This window comes from Festucalex cinctus, chromosome 1 (assembly GCF_051991245.1).
Source record: "Festucalex cinctus isolate MCC-2025b chromosome 1, RoL_Fcin_1.0, whole genome shotgun sequence".
Classification (NCBI taxonomy): Eukaryota; Metazoa; Chordata; class Actinopteri; order Syngnathiformes; family Syngnathidae; genus Festucalex; species Festucalex cinctus.
In genome coordinates, this window is record NC_135411.1 from 64,736,601 (window position 1) to 64,759,817 (window position 23,217).

General features: G+C 39.8%; 1 protein-coding gene, 1 long non-coding RNA gene and 1 other non-coding gene across 8 annotated transcripts; 1 reads left to right on the forward strand and 2 right to left on the reverse strand.

The window, feature by feature from the left end:
• Positions 1 to 547: 547 nt before the first annotated feature.
• On the forward strand, positions 548 to 3,074 carry LOC144006452 (uncharacterized). The gene is made up of 3 exons (XR_013279838.1): positions 548 to 1,064; positions 1,405 to 1,563; positions 2,615 to 3,074. It is a non-coding gene; the product is annotated as an uncharacterized LOC144006452 (long non-coding RNA).
• A 3,390-nt stretch (positions 3,075 to 6,464) lies between these two features.
• On the reverse strand, positions 6,465 to 23,011 carry LOC144004946 (uncharacterized). Of its 6 annotated transcripts, none has more exons than XM_077502695.1 (17): positions 22,760 to 23,011; positions 22,411 to 22,471; positions 19,938 to 20,265; positions 19,762 to 19,855; positions 19,554 to 19,686; positions 17,696 to 17,767; positions 17,328 to 17,559; positions 15,663 to 15,766; positions 15,485 to 15,583; positions 12,305 to 15,079; positions 10,576 to 10,723; positions 10,372 to 10,477; positions 10,144 to 10,297; positions 8,003 to 8,077; positions 7,788 to 7,911; positions 7,592 to 7,683; positions 6,465 to 7,437 (listed from the first exon to the last, which is right to left on the reverse strand). In XM_077502695.1, exons 1-17 carry the CDS (start codon positions 22,777 to 22,779, stop codon positions 7,381 to 7,383), a joined length of 4,674 nt encoding a protein of 1,557 aa, XP_077358821.1. In that variant the 5' UTR covers positions 22,780 to 23,011; the 3' UTR covers positions 6,465 to 7,380. The 6 variants fall into 6 exon arrangements, with proteins under 6 accessions (XP_077358821.1, XP_077358813.1, XP_077358831.1 ...); XM_077502687.1 differs by having other exon boundaries at positions 7,788 to 7,929; XM_077502705.1 differs by lacking the exon at positions 17,696 to 17,767 and having other exon boundaries at positions 7,788 to 7,929.
• trnat-cgu (transfer RNA threonine (anticodon CGU)) lies at positions 8,402 to 8,473 on the reverse strand. Its single transcript has one exon. It is a non-coding gene; the product is annotated as a tRNA-Thr (tRNA).
• Positions 23,012 to 23,217: the final 206 nt, after the last annotated feature.

Genomic DNA, 23,217 nt, shown 5'->3' on the forward strand with positions numbered 1-23,217 from the left:
ATTGAGAATGTGTGCAAGGTGCTCAAAGTGAATGTCCATGCTCAGAATTTGGAACAGCTGGAACAATTTGTAATGGAAGAAAGGGCAAAAATCCCTCAAGAGACTTGCCAACCTATTGAAGAAACTCAGAAAGGGTATACTATTGACAATTACATTTTTTTGCCCCCTATTTGATTAAACCTATCCGCAAAATATCCTAATCAAACTTGCCATCTTTTGTCTTTGTGGTGTATTTGTTTCTCAAATAACAAACACGTGTTGTTAAAGAGTCCGGAGTTTTGACCGTTTTTGTTTGTAAACAAACAATTCAAAATGGACCCCTTCCATGGCTCACCCCACGCAAGCTCAACGTTCACGCCCCCTGACTCTGACCGCACTCAGCGATCACTGACAGGGCCCCGTCTACAGTGAGTGACACGCCTCCTGTCACCCCCCGCTGTGCGATTGGCTGGAGGGGTAAACAACTGTCTGTGCACGGATGCTACTCTGGAATGTCCCGCTGTTGACAAAACAAACACAAAATGGCAAAATACAGACTTGGGCCGTCAGGTCACACACGTTTTCGTTCAGTTTCGCTCCACTACCAGGGGCACTAAATAATCTTTACTTCATAAAATAGATTTATTAGTAGTAAGTAAGAATCCGTGGAGTTCACCCTCTGAAAACCTGCCAATTTTGTATTTTCGGTGGTGAAACCCCGGCACTATTTTGCGATGAGGCGCAGTGATCTCCGGTGTGGGCGTAGTGCCATTAGGTCGGTAGTGGTGTGATTTAGGTCACATGAGCCAATCAGGTAGCTGCTGCTTTCTCCTCACCATAGCAACCGCATATCAAAAATGGCGACCACAACGTCGGAGAGCGAAGAAGAGCGAAAGGAGAAAAAAGTTAAAAAGAAAGTGGTGAAAAAACTTCGTTCCCGTTCAGGTTTGCCCATCGCTTCAGCTGGCCCCGTTCTTCCAGCCATCTGCATCATTTGTAAAAATAAATTTCAAAGTATACTCGTCTGGGATTGGAAGGCACACGGAAGAGGGATCATCTCGCCAAAGCAGAAACATTGTCAGCAGGTATGTGCTAAACACACACGCGTGCCCATTTCTGTTATTAATGTGACCGATATTTTGTATAGGGCTGAAAATAATTTGTTGCTAGGTTAAGTTTTAAGGCTATAGTTTATTAAAAACGCGAGCTGCTGAATGATTTATCGAGTGAATCCAACAGTTGTTACCAAACTCGAGTTACCTGTGCCCATCAGTCATAATAGAGAGTCACAGCTACACGCTCCCTTTTCCCCAAACTCTCTCTCATCAACCTCAACAAACACTTTACTTAAATCTGTGATGTGCATATACTGTAAAGAGGTGATGTGACAATAACACTTATAATGTAATTCTTTTTTGTCTAAAGGCGGGTTGCTGCAGGCAGCTGAGATGAAGAAAGACTATTCCATTCTTCTGCATATTCAAGACAAAAGACTGTCACAATGGAGGTGCAGTTTTGTTTCAGAGATTACACAAGGTTCTTAAAGTCAACAGCAACAGAAACAGCAACCAGGGACGAACAAATGTGAGTTGTTACATTGCACTATTTCATTGTCACTTTGCTAAAATTACACATTTCAAAAGTAAAGCATTGGTCAGCAATATGTCACTTGTATTCTGTTTACATTTCGAGACAGCATTAATTAGAAAGCATGACTCTGCACATGTTAAGTGAGTGTAGGTGTGTTTCAGACAACCCTATGCTGAGAGCTACAAACTCTTTTGTGAACAAGTAATCCGTCAAAGGATTATAGTTGACAAAGATGTGATGAGAATGGACAAGCTAAGGGGTTTGTGAACAGTGTTAATAAACACGGGGATCTTGATGCTTCAGACTACAGATAACGTATAAATCTTCACACTGAAAAACATTGTCTGAAATCTATGGGAAGAGATTTGTCTAAAATCTCACTGTTTCAGAAAAAAAATTTGCTGACAAGCTCAATTTAAGTTAAAAATAAATTAAATAAATAAAATTGATTCTCTAAAAATGAAAACCAGTTGGTTGTTAATTATTATATGCAAATGTGTTTTTTTGTCTTCTGTATTTATAATTGTTCTTTGACCAAGAAAGTATATAGGCCTATAGGTATATTTGTATTTCTATCCAAATATACGATTATTCACTAGAATTTTCAGTAGGATATCCAAATACCAAAATATTCGATAGCTGCAGCACTAATAATACTAATTTTGAGTTGTGGCACGCCCACACGAGTTATTTTACCACACACCCATGTCAAAACTAGCTTACTGCACACACACTGCACCCCAACTTCAAATTTTTGCTAACGTCATAATAATAATAATAATAATAATAATAATAATATATTATAAATTTTGTTGGATCCAAAAGCAACTTACATAATTATAGTTTCATATGATTGTAATTGTCTTATTGTCAAATGTTTAAATATTTTCTTGATTTGAACAAAATATAATTGTTTTGAATAATCTTGATTTCAATTATTACCAAAATAATTGTGATGATTATTTTTTTCCATAATAGAGCAGCCCTAGTCTGATGTGAATATGTGTATCTTGTGCTCATCTTTCCCTTTAATTTTCTATTTCAGGCAGGATATACTGAAACGAAGATTGAGGTGTGATTTCCCCCAGCTGGTTTTTCACACCCCTTTCCAGCAACAACTCTGAAATGGTTTTTGTAGAGACATTATCAACAACTGACAAACTTTTAGACAGGGTACCTCACTCATCAGATACATCAACTACTGAGTCTACTGACGTAAGCCAAGAAAGTGACACTAACACATAGCTGGTAAAACATCAGGTTGTAAAATGACAGGGCATACGAGGACACTTTACAGTGCAGGGCTGTAAAATCTATGTAAAATTTGCCATTTTGTTTGTTTCATTATCAAGATGTTAACTCTCCATTTTAACACTTTTCAAGCAAAAATAAAAATGTCTGTATTCCATTTTTCCACAACACAGACCTTTGTTAAATTGGTCTGCCAAAAAAAGAGAGCTGTTCCAATGAAGTTCCAAAGGTTTTATTGTGAATGCACATTTGATTTTTATTTTATTATTATTATTATTTTTATTAATATTTTTTGAGTGGGGGGGGCGGGGGGTATAAATGACATGCTGTGATGACACAATCTGATACTTTAATAAATATTCTATATGTTATAATAATCTGGGCTCTGAATGCATCTATTTCCATCTAGTCCATTTTGCCTTGTTCCAGGTTTGTGGTGCATGGTAGTATTTTTGGCCAATGTATGCTGCTTCTTGTGTACCTTTCATGACGTAATATGTTGTGAATTGTTTTCATATATGAAACATAAACATAGCTAAAAGTAACATCCGTGTGCTGGTTTCACTTCTAGTTGAAGCGTTTTTTGTTTTTTTGGCACAAATTTAATATATTTAATTATCTAAATTCACATGATTGCACCAAACCACCAATACTTGTTTCTGATGTTAGGTACATGTATTTATAACATCTGGGAATGATTTTCTGTTGCCAAATTTAATGTAAGACGTTTTACAACCAAAAACAGCAGCACAAGATTTTTGTTTTTTGTTATTTACCTAAATATGCATTTCTGGCTTGTGACAAAATTGGGGCAGGAAAACATTGGGTGAACTTTTAACCCAAAGTTCAGAAGGGTATTATCTATCAAAAAATGCATTGAACAAGTAGTGCCCAGACAGTGGAGCGAAACTCATTTTCTAGGCACTTTTTTGGGGTTCACCCCACGGCCTAACTGGGAGGATGGGGGTAGAGGAAAAAATCACCACCACACATTAACAGAAGCCCAGAGGTGTATATTGAGAAGCAGTTCATGTGTATACATCCTGTATTTATATAGTGCATTTTCCTGAATGAAAAGGGAAGACCCTGCCTTTAATAGCCAATTTCATGGAGAACTCAAGTTTGAATAATGGCGGGGGGCTAATTATTTTTGGTCACAACTGTAAATAAACATACAAATTAAACTTTGACCACTTGTATAATTGTTTGCACAAGGTAGACTTTGGCTATTTGTTCAGCCTAATTTATGCCTCCACGTTTGCTCTCGCGTTGATGAACGCCGTAGGTCACATGATCGACGCGAGCCATGAATTTTAAGTGCTGCGTCACTCGTGGCCGGCTGCGGTGCACACGTCGCCAATCCTTGAACGCCGTAGATGGCGTTTGATTGGTCCGTTCGATGGCGTTTTTTCTTTTTTTTCTCTCTCTCTCCCCGCCCAGATAGTTTCCGTGAAGGCAACTGGCGGCGCAAATCGACTTCTTGCTCGGAGACCACGGCTGTGCATGTGGATATGTGCCTGGGACGAGAGGCGGAAAAAAAACAAAAAACTGTGTTCGCTAAGCGCATGGCTGTTGTGTTTTGGCGAGTTTACGGCCGACACCGGTGCAAATTGGCAATAATTAATTGCCACGGTGATGAACTTACTCTCCCCCCGGCTTTGTTTCGTGTTTCTGAATTAAATTGAACTTCCTGAATCCGTCATAAAATGCAGAGGAATTGCCACTCTGTGGCGTCCCAGCCATCGCGACAGCAGGATTTGGTGTGAAACTCCAGCAGACAGATGTGTATTGCGCACAAGTCGGAAGGCAAACGCACGAGCGGAGCTACGCCGTAACGCCTCCACGCGAGCCTCTCGCAGAAGCATACTGAGGCCTTTAGCGTGAAGTGTTTGCAGATGTGAGTGTTTGTATGACACTTCAGCTTCTTCTTGCAGAAGCATTCCTGATAATTACACCAGAATATTATCTTGGTAACACCAAGATACACTTCTATGAAAAAGTGTTTGACCCCTTTATTTTTTTTTTCAGTTTTCCCGCTTTAATATTTAAATCATCAAGCAAATGTAAAGATCACACAAAGATAACCAAGCATAAAATGATGTTTTTAAATGGTGGTTTAAGGGAGAAAAAAAATATTCAAAGCTACCTGACCACATGTGGTCAATTTATTCTGGCCAACCACATTTTATTTATTTTTTTTGTATATTTTCACTGACCAGACCCAAGCATCAGTACCTTCAGATCTGTTCAATCAAACCGAAATTAAGCTTACGAACAAACGGAATTCTTGCAGTTTGATGTTTCCCTCTCATATCAGAGACGTAGCATCTAAACCAAAACACAAAAACAAGCTCATCTTCCTCATCTTGTGTAGGCTGAGATGCCTCCTCCTGCTCTTTATTTAACATTTCACCGTCCTCCTCCATGTCTGCTTAAAGTCACGTTACCGAGATATCCGACACGTTTCAGTTGTTATTTTTGCGTACATATTTTGTCCTGAACTAGTTTGAGATTAAGCTAAATTGTGTGAATGTATGAAATATATGTAAAATAAATGAATAAATAAACACAAAAATAAATAAATAAATAAATAAATAAATAAATAAATAAATAAGGGCGGCACGGTAGTCGAGTGGTTAGCACGTCCGCTTCCCAGTTCTGAGGTCTCCGGTTCGAGTCCAGGCTCGGACCTTCCTGGGTGGAGTTTGCATGTTCTCCCCGTGCCCGTGTGGGTCTTCTCCGGGTACTCCGGTCTCCTCCCACATTCCAAAGACATGCATGGCAGGTTAATTGGGCGCTCCGAATTGTTCCTAGGTGTGCGTGTGAGTGTGGATGGTTGTTCGTCTCTGTGTGCCCTGCGATTGGTTGGCAACCAGTCCAGGGTGTCCCCCGCCTACTGCCCAGAGCCAGCTGAGATAGGCGCCAGCAGCCCCCGCGACCCTTGTGAGGAATAAGCGGTCAAGAAAATGGATGGATGGATGGATAAATAAATAAATAACATTAAACCTGAAATACTGCACAGGTTCGGGCAAGTAAAGTTCACCCTGCAGTGTTCTTGATGATGGATAGCGTTAACAGTCAGCATTGCTCTTTTGAAAATGTTGCCTCACATGACGAGAGCTCTTCACAGGAAAAGAGTGCAGGGTTTAATGAGGTGCGATGTTCCTCTTGAGAAATGTGACTCCGTGGAAGGGAGCAACATTCAAGACCAAGACCTTTGCAAGGGCACTGTGATTTATAACATGCAAATTAATGAGAGCCCTGCACTTGTGATTGTTAAGTCCTGTAATTTGTGACCCTAATCATTACACTATAAAACAACCTGTTCCTAAAGCTCTCATTGTAACGCTCCAGTTAAGAATCAAAACAATAAAATCTTGACTTGACTATTAAATCTCAATAAAATGAAGCTGTTAGTAGTAATAGCTCTGGAGCGCTCTATATAATGCTAAGTTGTACCACAACAATTCAGTTAATACCTCTACAACAATGTAAATGCAAGGTAAGCCTGTTTCATTTTGCAAAATCATTTTTAATAATGCAGTAAAAATTGTCTCTTACAATGTATAGTTTATCAAATAAAAGTGACAGCTGAGTACCATGTGTTTGTGAGCAAATGAATATTTTGCTACCAAATGTTGAAATTTTTATATTACAATAAACAATTGCCCATCCTAAAGACCAGCCAAAATTTGCATAAAGTGCAATTGAGGATTATTTGAAGCTCTTTGTCGTGCATCAGATTTATGCAAGGGTGATGGTGACCTGCTGTGGTACCAATTCTGTATTACAAGTTGGCCTTCAGTTAGGGAACATAATTTTGCATCATGCTACATCTAGTGGTAAAATATGTTCATCACAGTTTTTTTGTGACAATGCATGTAATATAGGAAAACAGTGCATCACTGTACAGTCTAGTTGTAATGTAATGTAATACAGTACAGTATAGTAATTGTATATATACATTGGTACACAACAAGCTATAAGTACTGTTCCAAATATTTCCCCATTGCTTCGGTACAAATAATTTCAAGTACACTTGGAAAATATTCACATTTATTGATTATCTCGTTGCAAATTATATGATGAATTTTCTTTTTAAAAATGGGTGCAATTTCCACAGTATTATGACTTAGTGTTTCCATTTACATATGTGCAACTTTATGTACCTTTTAGAAAAGAAAGATCCACAAATTATTTTGAATTTGGAAACCTTGACAACCTGTAGAGTTGTCCCCATCCATGCCTTGTCCACATAAATACATATAGACAGATATTCATTTTCTCAGAACTTGGTGAAAAGCTTCCGCTTCTGAAACTTGGCATATTTGAGTCTTCATTGCATCAATATCAGGCATCAAATGCTGCCTATTTCAGAATGTCATCATTTAAATACTAGTCATCATTGTAAACTCCAGCGACGGGTTTAGCAACAAGTTATTTTAGTTTGAGGAATACAGTTAGGGTTCTCTATCCCCAAGGGCGCGATTGGACCGGCCCTGACCCGTGGGCCGTACATTTGACACCGATGCTGAAGTACTGGTAATCATCCTTGATTGATCAGAATGAATCAAACAGCTTCACCCTTTCTTGGCCAGAGATGCCCTCTTTCAAACTCTGCAAGGCAAACAGAATATTACAAAAAAAAATACTAAATTAAAATAAAAACAACAATGAAGCAGGAATTTAACATCCTAACTTGTTTCTATAGCTAATTTTCCTACTGCCTACTTGTAACATTGCTACACTATGTACTATAGCATCAGTTTACCTTTGACCGGACTGCTCTAAGTCGACGAAGGAGAGACGGTTTGTCCGTTTTCTTTGCTAACGCAGCGTTGCTTGTATTTGCTGTGTTGACATCTGACGAAATAAGACATTTAAATATCATGTGTATAATCTACTTCATACATAAGAAGCACAACTCCATTACAGAAGGTTAGCCAGTCAACTTAGCATTCTCTTACCAGGATTGTGTCCAGATGCGACTCTACTGGAAGACACGGCGGCAAAACTGACATCCTCACTTAGTGCCTTGGCATCCTGATAGTGTTCATCATGGTTGTTTTTATAAAAGTCCTTCATCTTGTTCTGGGTGTACAATTTATCCTGTCATTCAAGAGTGTACAGTATTATCAAAAATTGATCTTTTTTTCCACCATAGATTGCAAGACAGCCATACCATTTGAGCAATCTTTAACTGTTCTCTGAGAGATACGGTTTCTTGTCTTAGGAAGTTTATCTCAGCCTCCATCGCCTGCAACATGTCAAAAACAACAACAACATACAGTACATTAAAATGTGGCATCTCACTGTGATGTCATTTTCAGTTGACAGCAAGTGGCAAAATGGTCGCACCCTGAGATGGGTAAAAACTAGTGGATTTTCTACTGACTTCATATTCAACAAACGCAATATTAATCAGTGTTAAGACTATTAGGGGTGCATAAAACATATTGATGTAAAGAAAACCTCTGGCCTTGCTTCTCCTTTAACCACATACTCACCTGTAACACTACTTCTACAACCAGATGCTCTCAAAATCCAAAGCATCCACTTCTGAAGGATCCTTTTTCTGTTATGGTACAGATGGGAGTTGAACCCATGATCTTTGGTTTACGAGACCAACGCCTTACCACTTGGCCACTGCACCTGCTTTGACAGTATAGTATTACGCTTAACAGTTAATAGTTAAACCTGTATTTGCCCTTCAATCGATTTTGTACAAAACTAAATATCAGGGAGTGGTCAGTTTTATTTTGCACCTTTTTTTTTTTTTTTATTACAAATAAATCCTAGATAAGAGTGAGTTCTTTGATTATTATTATTTTTCCTGTATTGCACAGTGAGGGTGGCATGGTGGATGACTGGTTAGCACGTCCGCCTCCCAGTTCTAAGGACTCAGGTTCGAGTCCAGGCTCCAGCCTTCCTGGGTGGAGTTTGCATGTTCTCCCCGTGCCTGTGTGGGTCTTCTCTGGGTACTCCGGTCTCCTCCTACATTCCAAAGACATGCTTAGCAGGTTGATTGAACACTCAATTGTCCCTAGGTGTGCTTGTGAGTATGGATGGTTGTTCGTCTCTGTGTGCCTTGCGATTGGCTGGCAACCAGTCCAGGGTGTCCCCCGCCTACTGCCCAAAGCCAGCTGAGATAGGCTCCACACCCCCCCATGACCCTTGTGAGGAATAAGCGGTCAAGAAAATGGATGGATGCACAGTGACTCATCAGTCTTTTGTCAGAAATGAACAAAGATGTTTTATTATTATTACTAGTGTTGTTTCGATACAGTTTTTTTGGCCCCCGATACGGATTCCAATACCCAGCTTTGCTGTATCGGCCGATGCCGATACCATACCGATACCTACGTTTGTTTGTTTTTTCTCAACATGAAAAAGCTGTCCTGCCATTGATTTAGAGCATTCAAGGGCCAATAGGATATCTTAGATCGGCATGAAGTGAACATGTCACATACCAGTGAATGTCGTGCACGAGCAAGACACAAGATGCTGTATCCAAAGTCCTATATTAGTGTTGGAATTAGTGGTATCGGCATGTTACTTGCGAGTACTCACCGATACCGATACCACTGTTTTAATGCAGTATCGGGGCCTCTGCCGATACCAGTATCGGTATCGGAACAACACAAATTATTACTGTTGTGGTTGTACTCTCAGGGCATTGTGTTTTGCTTCTTCCAGTCTGAGTAGAGGGGCGTGTCTTCCTGCGCCGCACCTGTTCCCCATTCACAATCAACCCTTCATAAGGACTGGAACTGCTGACACTCCTTGTCGGAGTATTGACCTTGCTACGCCTTCGCCAAGAGCTTTATTCTGACCTCGTGTGACTTAGCTTAATCTCTCGCATCGTCTCTTGTTTCTCGTTTGTTTCGTGAGCCCCTTTTCCGATTCATAGTTTTGTGTTTCTTCAGCCTTCGGCTTTGTTTTGATATCCACGAGTTGAGCCTTTTCTGCTCCGTAGTTTTGAGTTTCCTCAGCTCCTGCTTGAGTGTTTGTTATTCACGTGTTTTTCTACGTCGTCTTTAGTTGTCCGCTTTTTACAGCGTGTTTTGCATTATGGTTTTGTTTATCCGCGTTGTGCGGTTTTATAGCCCCCGGGTGTCTTTTTGTTACTACCTCTCTTTGCAGCTTTTGCAAGCGTTTTTTGTTAACTGTTTTCTCCTGGCTTCGTCCAGCGTTTTTTGTTGTAGTACGATTGTAATAAATTCATTTAACTGCCTCTGTGTTTCTGCGATTTGTGGGATCTATCATCCGGTGTTCACCGGAAACCCCAACAATTGCACATTTTAAACATTAAGTAGCACAGACCTGCTCCAGTTTATTGTCTGCACTTTCTCTCTGCTTCCTGAAGGATTTTCTCTGATATTGCAGCTCTCCTCTCAGCTGAGAGTTTTCGAGGCATTTTTGAGTGTGCTCAAATGACAACTCCTCCAGCTCCTTATTCAATAATTCCAACGCCTTTCTGTAATTAGAGAGAGAGCGAGCGAGAGAGAACATTTGCATACAATCTCATTGATAACTTGAGCAGGCACTTACTGATATTCTTTGTGGATCTGTGTGATATCATCCGTCTCAAAGACGTGTTGAGGCATTCGATGGTTCTCCAGGTCATCTTTATGGTCTCTCCTCATAGCAGCAATGGCTGGAAAACAACAGCATATGGCAGCTTGTGAATTGCTGCTCGCGTAGATTCATGAGATCCGATTCGCTCATTTCATCTAGAAGTCATTGTTTGTTTACATGCTGTTATGGCAGCCGTCTCTTCTTGCATCAGCTGCTCCTTTTCCTTGATAAGTTCTTCCACCTGTTTCTCATGCTGCTGCTGCAGCTCTGTTATCAACCTCCTGTGCATTTCCTCCATGCCACTGAAAGGTTCATCACAGAACACCTGAGATGAATAGGACATATGAAGAAAAGTAAATGGTACGTTTTAAGGACAACGAAATGACACACACAAGAGTATACAGTAGGGCTGTCTAAATAAAAGCGATAACTCTGGAGATTAATTGAAATTTATTAAAGCTTAACTCAATTAACTCAGTGTGCAGCCAAACTTCGAATAGCCACTGAAGATGAATAAACATGGACAATATAGTTTTACTTTCTGTTTTCCTTGCTTTCTATAGCAATTTGCATACTTTGCAGAGCCAAATGGCATATGTCAGAGCAAAATTCCCTACTCGTTACCTCAACGGGGTCTCACAAACCAAAGTTTGGTGCTCGTTAGCACAAGTAAACAAGAGGCTTCTGAGATTGTTTCCGAGATAGAAGATGGCCTGTAAGGCTGAGTCCGTTTTGTTCCTTTTGTTTAACAACTGTATTTTACAGAAGTATTCTATTCAAGAATCAAAGAAAGCTATTAAAACAGTCTTCGACGACAAATATATACTTCTATTTGATGATTTTACATCAATTCCAACGTTTTACTCAAGTAAATATCTGTTACTAGCTTTGAAGAAAAAAAAGTAGAAGTAGAAAAATTTGATTAATCGTGATTACAGTAACTACAAAAAATTGTGTGATCAATTAGTTAAAAATGTTTAATCTTTTGATAGCACAGTAAATTCTGTAGGGTAAATTTGTCTCTACTTAGAGTGGGGCCAAATAGACTCAGTATTAGAGTAATATTTACACTTGGAAGAGAGTAAAATAAAGAATTGGAAAAAATTAAAAATAAAAGTGACTCAATGGTGGAGGAACAAACTTACGACCTCCAGCTTGGGAGACAGCCGATCTACTCCCTGAGCCAAGCAGCTCCTGCTCTCTGTTAGTATATCACCCGTGTCAGCTCCAGCTGATTCCATGATTCCAAGGAACCTTCCGAACTCCAAGACCAAAAACTATGTCTTTGGTCTCTTGGAGAAAAGCAAACAGTAGGAGGGGCATAGCTCAGGTGGTAGTGTGGCGGTGTCCCAACTCATCAACTCTTGAGTGACTTTTATTTATGTAGTTATTTATTTATTTATTTTGCAATTTTTCATTTTACTCTCTTCATAATGTAAATTTTAGTTGACTCTAAAACTAAGTCTATTTGGTCTAAATAAAGTATGGAAAATTTATGAGGTGTGTCAGAAAGGTTCCAGGACTGCTGTCAGAAAAGAAATATTTCAAACCTAAACTATGAGGGTTTTTTTTTTCTTTAGTATAGGACAGACAATGTCGCAGGTCTGTACGTCCTGCACCATTTGTCCCATTCTGTGTGTGAGAAGAGGCGAGACGTGGAAGTATGACAAGGTTCCTGTTCATAATGCCTTGAGTGTCTGACAATTTGTGGCGAAGAACAACATAGTGTAGTTTGGATTTGAAATATCTGTATGTTTTGTGGTACTAGTCCTGGAACTTCCCTAACATCGGCCAACTGAGAATTCCGTCCAATTACAATACATTAAATGAGGGAGTCAAAATATTAGGAACAGCTGGAAGTTGTTCAGCATGTTGACCTGTTTAAGAGACATGATGATTACCGTACCTGATGATTTTCAAAGTCATTCAGGCAGGCTTCTTGCTGCTCTGTTGGGGATGAGTTATCTTTAAGCTCTTTAAAGTTTTCAGTATGTTTTTCTTTAGAAACAAAATATTTCATGTGGCACTCATGCAAATGTTTCATCTCTTCTTTGTGTATCTGCTGCTGTTCCTTTATCTTCATTTGGAACTCTGCTTCTAGTTTTTGCATTCTTTCCTTGTGGTACTCCTCAATTCTTTGTTTGTTTTCTTGAAATCTCCAGTTTCCGGTCTCCATGGATATTATCTTGTCTTCAACATGTTCCAGTTCCTCTCTCAGTGCTCTGTTGTCCTCCTGGAGTTCACTTAAGGTGTGATTAAAAGCCTCCCGCTCATCCGTTAATGAGGCGTCCTGCTGTTTGCACAAAGCCTGCAGTTTGTCCTGCAACATTACGCATCGCTGATGCTCCTGCTCCACGTCCAAGTAAAGCCTGTCTGACAAATAAACCAGCTTTGCTTGCTCCTGCATCCAGCTCAAGTCCACTACGGAGGCGGTTTCGCGGTTTTCCTCCATACAAGTGACCTCCCGGCTGAGCTGCCATACGACCTTAGCTCTGCTTTGCAGCCTGGATATAAGTCGCTCTAACCAGGGTGGCCTTTCCTCATCTGTTAGGTCTTGCGATTGAAGACATATTGACGTTTTGTCTAAAACCACATCATGCTCTTCATAGGAAACGAATGTTGGAGGGTTGGTATCTACAGGACCTTTGCCATGAGAGTTTTTCTGATATTGTTGCTGGATTTTAAAGGCAGAATAGATTAACTCTGCTTCAATGCAGGCTCTAATGATGATTTCGTGGTCATCTCTAGCTCCTCCTCCCTCTAATTGAGGCTTTTTTAAGGTCAGTATTTGGGAGATGATGAGTTTGTACCTGTGTGCCACAGTCATACCACCTTCTCTTGGCACTAAAGCCTTGAGTTGCTCATTTGGACCCTTTAGGGTTGCCAACATTTTTTCAACTACAACTAATTCTCTCATCAAACACTCGCCAACACTAATGATGTCCTCTGAATGTACTGTGTGAGTGAGTTCGACCTCTCCGTCAATGCTGCTCTCAACTCCTGCCAATACATCACTGGGGATTTTGTCCTCCATTTTGTAGGCATTAAACGATGCATGTTGTTGTTTTTCCGCATCTTTCCGTCCTTGCTGAAGACATGTCTCAACAGCTGATAGTCTCCCCTCAAATTCCATCAGCTCAATAGTGGTGCTGGTTCGAAGTTTCTCCCGGCAGCTTTGTATGATGCTTAGCGCAAGCTGAAAGCGACCGGCCAACAGCCTGCAAAGGTTCTCCGTCTCCTCTGCAAAGCGCTGGCTCTCCCTGGCCCTGCTGTCAAGCAGCAGAGTGAGATGTTGGGCCAAGGCTCGGCTTCGGGTGAGCTGGGAGTCAAGACGGGGGTCCTGGCAGCTCTTGTGATCCTGTTGTTCCTCCAGTCGCTCTGTGATTTCCCTTAGTTTCTCCTCTGTTACGAAAAGTTTGGTTTCAAGCAACTGGATCGCCGACGTAAAGCGTTCCGGGTCGTCTCCTGAAGTGATGATGTACTGGTGCGACGGGCCGAGTGAATGGGACCGGACTCTTGAGTGATGATGGTTGGTGTCTCTTTCCTCTGGTTTGCTGTCACTTAAGTGGGGCTCCGGTGTCTCCTCTGTGTGCGGCATTGCCTCCAAAGACTCATCCTCCACATGAGAAGAGGCACAGTTTCTAACCTTGAGCATTTCATCGAGTTGTGCTTCCGTCTCTTCCAGACTATTACCTAAAACTTCCATCTTCAGCAAAACCTCCTGCAGCTCTTGCTCCTTTGTGTCGAGGAGCCTCTCAAAGCCGTCTCGCATTTCCTGAGCTTCAGCCTCCCTTTGTTGCGCCTTCTCCAAACCCGCCATCAGTTCCTCTGAGATGCTCTCATATTCCTGTTGAAGGTCCTGATAGTGCGTCTCTTCTGTTTTCAAGCAACTCTGCAACCTGCTCATTTCCTCGTGTGCCTCCAACAGGTGATTTTGAAGCTCTTGACATTGTTGCTCCATCTGCTCTTTTTCATCTCGATACTTTTGAACAGCAGCCTCCGAAGAAGCTAACTCCTCTCGGAGTTGTTGTTGGGCGTCTTCAAAATCCCTACTCCACATATGCGCTTTAGTCAGGCTCTCCACTTGCTGCTCAGCTTGATCCAATTTCTGCTGAAGTTCTTGCGAGTGTTGCTCTGCAATCGCCAAGCTGGCTGCCAAACTCTTCCGTTCTCGCTCCTGGCTTGCTTGAAGGAGCATGAGATGCTTCTGCAGGAGAGACTCTTTTTGAGCTTGTGCATCCTCATTGGTGTGCAGTTGTGTTGTGGCCTCTTGAAGAGCCTTTCTCAGCCCCTCAGCCTCCCCCTGGAGAGCCCGCTGACTGTACGACTCTTCCTGTAGCCGTGTCGTGCGCAGCTCTGATTCTTTCCTCTTTTCTTCACTGAAGCTCAGCTGAGTCTTCAAGGAGGTGATGGAACGTTCCCACTCCATCCGCTGCTCGTGGAACCATTTGCGTTCTTGCTCTAGATGGGCCTGAGCAAGAGCTGTCGCATCCCCCGTCACAAGCAGCTGCGCTTGTTGAGCTAAGAGATCCACTCTCTGACGGAGTTCGGCTTCCCTGGATTCCTCCTGTATTCGCTTTTGTGCCTCCAACTCATCACGGAGTTCGTGGTTCATCTTTTGGAGTCGGTGCAGGGTGGAAGCTGGCTCTGATGCAGAGTTAGAATTGAATAGAAGATCATTCTACAATATAAAAAACAGTAATAATAAATAAGGATAATAGTAGACGGTGCAATAATAAATAAGGATAATAGTAGGCGGTGCTGTAGATCACTGTTTCTCAGACCCGGTCCTCGATTAACCCTCTCCAGCCTGTTTTCCATGTCTCTCTCAGCCAACACACCTGAGGATCGTTATCAGGCTTCATGCAAGCTTGCTGACTAGCTAATTGTTTGAAACACCTGTGTTGCTGTGGGAGACATGGAAAACAGGCTCGATAGGGGTACTCGAGGAGCGCGGTTGAGAACCACTGCTGTAGATAACTGTTTTGTGTCAAGTTACGCGTAAATCATCTTTGATAATGTCCATATTTCTCTACAGAGATGCAAGGATAAAGACAAAATATAATAAAAACTGCATTGGAATAACCTTTTCTCTTAAATGACTCTCCCTCTCTAGTTCTAGTTCATGTTGTAGTTTTTGGTTTAACTGTTGAAGCTGAGACAGTTCCATCTGTATTCTTTCCAGCTGTAGAAGGAAACAAGCACTCAAATTCATTTGAATATAGAATTTTCAATAAACTCGCTTTTATGCACGTCTGTCTGACCTCAATGACAAGTTGCCCTCTTTCGGCCTCAGAAGGACGGCGCTCTTGATCAGAACTGTCTTCATTTGATTGCATCACACATGATGGCGAATATGTAGAGCCACCTGCATGGAAAGTCATACACACAATTAGATTTAAAGAACAACATCATGGCATCAAACACAAATCTGCCACTTGTAGTTTAACCAGAGATTAGACACAAAAATATGAGTGGAAAACTGATGAGGGTTATGGTATTCACGATTTGGGCGATTACTCAAATCTTGACTGTAAGGAATGGAAAGTGTATCAAGATAGTTCTTCAAGAGAAAGAATCAATTTCAGATCTTAGCAGAACCTGAAGTTGCAGAAAGACTTTAGAGTAAAACTTGTACTTATTAATCGTGCAAGGACAATACGTGGGTTAAAATTATCACTGAAAGCAATTTCATTTGATATTACATACAGCTTCTAATTTGGATTGGAGAATTATATTAATTTTCTAAAATTGAATATTTACATTAAAATCAATATGAAGTAATTGAGTAAATTCTCACCAAATGTCAGTGGGATCATGACAAGAATAATTGCAGCATTATAAAAGTTGAAGGTAGATGTAGTAAAGGAAGTTGCCATAAACAAAACCAGACAAAAACTCCTTGGTGTCATGGTTTGGGTTGATTTTGTTACTTAAGTTATGGCTCAAGTTTAATTTTGGTTTAGTTTGATTTTGTCCTTATGTTTTTTGAAGTTCTTGTCATGATCTGTGTTTTGTCATATTGTCCTTGTGGGCTTCCCCCGTCTCATCAAGACTAATTACGTTCACCTGTGTTTGCCTGCCCCTCCTCATGTGTCCACCAATCAGTGCCCTCCAAGGTTATTTTAGTAAACGGAAATAAACGAAAAAACTAAAACTAAAATTCAAAAAACAATTTCGTTAACGAAATAAAATAAAAACGAAAATACTCTTTTAAAAAACGAAAACTAACTGAAACTACATTTTATGTTTACAAAACTAACTAAAATTAACTATAATTAAAGCAAAAATGTCCTTCGTTTTAGTCTTTGCTAATTAATGTAATACATGAACCTTTGGGGATTATTTTAAATGTGATTTTAAGTATATTTATTTTGATATTAACTGGAATAAAGACGTTTGTAAGTGTGTCACACAGAAGTGACGTAATCTAGCAGCAGCTAATAGAAAAGCATCTTCGCTAGGTAAGAAATGTGTTTCTTCATTTAACCATTCTGTTTATTAAACGTTGTGCACAAGTAATACACATAAAAATAACTCTCAGCCACTTGCGTCTCGCACAGGTGTGTCTCGTTATGTCATTAGTGTACAATGTACATAGTCTCTCGTCTTCCCTCTGTCTGTGTAGATTCATTATGGTTTCCTTCCGTCATGCTGCCTGCTTTTGCCTTAAGTTCCCCCATGTTTTGCCTTGCTTGTTTTTTTGTTTTTTTTGTTTGTTTTTTTGGATGTTTTTGTTTGTTAGCCAGACCGTTGTTCCCCTCCTTGTTTTTGTTTAATTTGTTTTTATTTATTTATTTATTTATTTTTTAAATTGCACCTCTGCCTCCACGCCCTGCTTCTCTGCACCTGGGTTTTAAACCCTCCACACCGTAACACTTGGGAAGACTCGACAATAAAAACCAATTGCTCATTGACGTTCAGTGTACCTTTGCCTTCATCCATCTGCTGCGTCGGACTGAAAGGAGATGACGAGTCAGTGCAGGGTGAGGAGGTGGGCGACAGGCTGGGAGACGACACGGAGCTTATGTCAGCTGATGTTTCCTCCATCTTGTGCTGCACTTTGAACTCGCCTCCTTTTGGTTTCTCTGAGTCTTCGGCACCTTTGCGGCACGTGTTCTCTTGTAAGTGCTCGTCTTGATGCTCCACTTCAGAATCATCCTTCATGGTTAGTTCCATTTGGGTGCGGTGAAGAAAATATCCAAAGAAATGTTTTGGGACATAAAACAAGAAAGAAAGTAGTATGAATTAAGAGGTTAAAACTTATTTACCTTGCAGCAACAGGTGTGGGCTTCACATTTTTCAACACTGTTTGGATCAAATTGCGTCGAATCCCTGTTGTCACCAGTGAATACCCTCCACCTTTGTTCTGAACAAAGATACAGAAACATCTATTCATCACTCACATCCTAGTAAATGAGAAAAGAGGTAGGCACCATTTATATTACATTCTTAAAAACAGTTGGGTAAAAAAAAAAAAACCTTAAAAAGGGATTGACCCAACTTTTTGGAGTATTCAATTTACTCAAAAAGTTCAGTCAAATTAATAACCCACAAAAATGTGTGGATTTTTGGCTTAATTTAGTTTTATCCAACATTTTGTCTTAACACAAAGTTGGGTCAATTCATTTTTGACCTAGTTCAATTGGGTTATTCAATAAAACAATAAGTTGGTTAAAATGAATCCCCCCCATCAAACAACCCCCAAAATTGGGTTGCTTAATTTGACCCAACATTTGGGGTTAAATAAATCTTTTTATCTAACTTTTTTGGAAAAATAACTGTCGGTCAGTTCTCTCTTTTTCTTTTTCTTTTTTTTTTGACACAATTCAATTGGGTTATTCAATTAACCCTAAAATTGGGTCAAATGAATAACCCACTAAGCAACCAACTTTTGGGGGTTGTTTTTGCTTTTGTTATAAATTTAACTTTGACTCAAATTTTTGAGTCAAATAACTCAAAAAGATGGATCGTCCGTTTTATGACCAAGTTGACCCAATATCAGGTATTTTTGACCCAAATGTTTTTAGAGTGTGCATAAGATTCTCCTCATCAGCATTTTTTCCCCCTTTTTTTTAAATGTTCACTTGTTTATTATTACATAATGATTCAGGCCAATTTGCAAATGAGGAAATCATCTGGAACATCTCAGACAAGTTTCAAAAATTCAACAAATAGTAGCAAATCGACAGGTTTTCCCATTCTGTCACTGTCTGTTGGTCATTGTTTTTCAATAAAGATCCATAAAAATCCAATCCAACAGACAACCATTGTCATGAAAAAAAAAAAGAAAAAAGAAAGAGACAATATATAGTTACATGTACAGTAAATTGTTTATCATACTTTTTAATGGCCAATAAATCAATTAACCAAATATTTAGATACAATATAAAAACAGCAAAGAATATCCATCCATCCAATTTCTGAACTGCTTCATCCTCACAAGGATCGCGAGGGGTGCTGGAGCCTTTCCCAGCTGGCTTTGGGCAGTAGGCGGGGTGACAACGAATATATATGCTTTAATTGACCACTTTTTAGGGGGAGAAACTGCTAAATTAATGTAACAAATGTCACAGGTGTCATGTTTTGTGTTGTGTTTTGGTTGATTTTGTTGTCTTCTTTCCTTTTGTTTTAGTCTTGATCTGTTTTGTTTGCTTTTCCTTGTATCTTTGTCTCGTCAAGCGTAATCAAGTCCACCTGTGCTTGTCAACCCACCTTTTGTTAGCCAATCATTTCCCTCAGCCACGCATATCGTGTCTCGTTGTGTAATTAGTGAGTGTGTATTTAGGTTCCTGTTTTTCCATTCGCTCCTTGTTAGTGTATTGTCGTTTACCCATGTGACGTCCTGCTGTTGCTACGTCATGACATGTCTCTTGTCTAGTTTATCACTTTGATTATGGACTTTTTGGTTTTGGTTTTGCATGCCATTGATGTGTTCACCACCTCATTTTTGTTTAATTAAAACCCCCTTTGGACTTCATCACTGCCTCGTCGCCTTTCTGTCCCTGCATTTACCCCCCCCCCCCCCAAACCTGATAACAGGACTCTTGATATGTAAATGCCCAGTGCCCAAGTACAGAACGGAGTGGGCCATAATGTTCCCTTGCCGTAGAATGTGCATGTTGTGAACTTTTAAAGATATATTTGGCCATTACCTCTTGTTTGACTTTATCACCATGTTGAGTACGTGCAGTGCTAGAAAGTTCAGAAGAAGATTCCTGTGTTTCACATGAGCTGCTCAATCCCTTCTTTTTATCATTATCACCATGATCCAACTCTCTGTTAGTCCTTCCATGATGAAAAACATGAATTATAATCAGATCATCATGAGCGCGACCAAACATTGCTAAGAAAATAACAAACCTGGTTGTCTCTTTAGGGGACGGTTTTCCACAAAGGAGGACTTTACTTGCAGATGTTTCTTTCCTTACTTGAGCATTTCTGTCCACATCAGAGTCTGTTTAAGAAATATCACCTGTCTCAGTTATTTTGGTATATGCATACTAGCACCATTAAAAAGTATATATTCTGTACGTTACCATCTCCAGTAGCCCTCTGGTCAAGTCTGTTGAGAGAGCGACTGCTCCTCATGAACGGAGCAGTAGTGAGTGAGGAGGTGTGGAGTGATGAAAAGCTCCGGCTGCTACAGAGCTGTAGAGCAGGTCTGGATGGACGAGACGATGGCCTGGAAGCCCAGTGACCACCACGACCTTGGTGGCTGCTTCTTCTCAGTGAGACAGCAGACTTACTGTCTTTGTCACTGCTGCTGACGCTGTGACTTCTTGCACCATTTAAAGTGGCTTTCTGTCCACCGCTGCCAGCCTGTTTACCTCTACTAGATACAGGCACTGTTAATGATGATGCCTCCTTTGAGAGAGACAGAGAGACAGATACAAGCTTCAAACATTTTATTGGTTCTTTTTTCCTTGGTGAAGTAAAGGTGCAAAGGATTGGATATTAGCATACATGTGATGCTGCATATTAGAGATTTGTCTTTAAATTGTCTGTTGTAGAATGTGTCCCTATTCAAATGAATTGAAAGTCCAGCAAAACAGCTAAAAAAAAAAAAAAAAAAAAGTTCTTTGTTCTGTACTGTTTACATCAGAAACCTTTACAAGTGAATGTAATTTAACTTCTGCAACTTTTGAATGCATGTGTCAAACTGTGCAATGTTTTTGTGTTTTTAAACAATTTTCTCCGTGCTTAAATGGCTAAATTCACAACGAGTGTTTCAGTGTTTGGTTCTGTGGGGTTGGGATTTTGTTTTCTTTTGGTGTTTTTGGGGTGTGTTTGTCTATAGTTGGTGTTTTTGTCATGTATTCCGGGTTTCTTCCCTTGTCTTGTTATGTCAAACCACGTCCACCTGAGTGTGTCTTCCCTTCCCAGTATGTGACCAATCAGGGCCCTCAGCCCCTTGTTTTCCCCCCCAGGAGTGTCTCTTTAGATCATTATTGTTAGTGTATTTAGCCCGTTGTGTTTGTCCAGTTGGTGTGGGTGCATTGCTGGTGTTACGTGGGTCATGCTGGGTGTTTCGTCTGTTAAGCTTTGTGGTGTCAAGTCAAGTCAAGTCAAGTCAAGTCAAGTCAAGCCAAGCTACAGTTCTGTCCAGTCAAGCTACAGTTCTGTCAAGCCCAGTTCTATCAAGTCAAGTCTTGTTGAAGTCTTGGTTTTCCTGCCCACTTGTCAATAAATCACCCTACGTCACTCATTTCCTCTGTCTGATCATTTGGGTCCACACCTCTCACTCCACTGTGAAACTGTAACAAAAATACAGTTCATATTTGTAGTTTCAACAACTTTTTGCCTTATTTTCAGGTTGTTTTAATGTTTAACTAGAAACATTATCACATTTTAAAACCATTACTTATAATATAGTAAGTAAACATTGTATCATGAATAGTAATGCTTAAAATTGGAGAAAGGTGATGTTAATTTTTAATGACAGAATTTTATGGAAAGATAAATAATTTATGTTTCATGTAATATGACAGTATATGACACAAAAAAATTATGTGATCCATCTTTCAAAATATGTAAAAAACATAATAATCTATCTATCTATCTATCTATCTATCTATCTATCTATCTATCTATCTATCTATCTATCTATCTATCTATCTATCTATCTATCTACTTACCATAGCCTACTGTTAACCTGCCAAACCACTTCTTCGTAGCTATAACTCATCACTAGGAGTAGTTTTTACTCCTTGTGGCATCAAACTCTTGACCCAATGTGCTGTATTTTGCAAAAGAGATACTGAAACCATCACAGAAAAGCATAGAAGTGGACATCCTTGTACATATATTGGTCAATTTATGGGTCAAACACCTGTTGTGACCTTCAGCTCCTTGAACAGCAAGTTGGGCAAAACGTAGTGGAACACTGAACAGTTGGACTTGTGTTCAAAAGTTTACAAAAGGTCAAATGAAGTTCACCTGTGTGTTTTAGGGTCATTCTGAAACTTCGCCGGAAAGCCAGTTGTCACTAACTTTGTCTGAGTTCAATAAAGATGACTTGACTTAACAATTGTGATGAGACTCAATAATAATATAAGTACATATAGAAAACTGAAATTGATTTGTTGTTATTACTGCTTGCTGCTTGAGTGTGTAGAAATGTCAGACATTGTGCTCACCCACATGCCAATTTGGACTCTTGACTTGTTCAATCCAATAACCACTGTGGCAAACTGTTAAATCCCAACTAGAGCTCTTAATTTGCTTAAGTGCCATCTGACTAACTCAGTGATCATGCACACGCACACACTGAAAAGATATAGACGGTCTATCATTGTCTGGACACATGACCTACTAATGAAAAAGCTTCTTTGAAATTGAGTTGATCCATTAAAGACCACATAATCGGAACAAATGTGGCTACAGCATACAAATGTGTGTAGTCGCAGAACTGTGCTTCATTACAAACATACATTTAAGTGGTAAATTTAGAAGCATGCTTGCACATGATGCCTTCATACAATAAAGCAAGGTTGAATATTGGCAACCTACCTTTCCTCCTTTCTTTTGTGCAGGTTTATGAAGCTTTGTGTTAACCAGGACCTCAGGCCACCTGAAATTTAAAAAAAGTTGATCAACAAAGCTTTTAAAGTACAGATAAAGTGAGACAATATTAAATGCATTCAATCACAATTTCACATCAATTAATTGCCATGATTTCAAATTGCTTTTAATACGCTGGAGTCATTTTTGTAGGTCACAGACACAAACCACTTTTATCCATTTTGCTTAAGAATCAAAACAACGAAAAGCCTGCACAATTTCTCATTTACATGACATTTTTTCCCTCCATTTTGTATTTATGTATTTACCATAAATATGGTGCCAAATTGTTTCTTACCTTGGAGCCTTGGACATCATTTTCAATGAAGATCTGAAGAAAGCAGTGAATGAAAATCCAACTTTTTACATCAGAGTGGGTGGGGGGAAACTGTAGTATTAAATAATTTATTATAAAAATGTTAAGGCAAAATGGAGGTCTGATAAAATGATTTATCCAACAAAAAAGTCTGTTGTGCTCTCACTCCCAAAATGAGCGAACAAATGACAAACTGCAGTGTGAAAAAGTGTGTTAGACATGGGTAATCCTCGACAGAGTTGACAAACTCCATTAGTTTTGAGGAATGAGGGCAAAAGATTAACAGGATTACCACGCAGTCACTTGGAACATCTTCCTTTAAAGGGATACTTGACTCATTGAGACATTTTCAGCAGTAAAAAGTTTATATTTTGTCCAGAATCAATTTGATAACTTCATTATTTTTGAAAATGACTACGTTTCTCTCAATGTAATTCCTC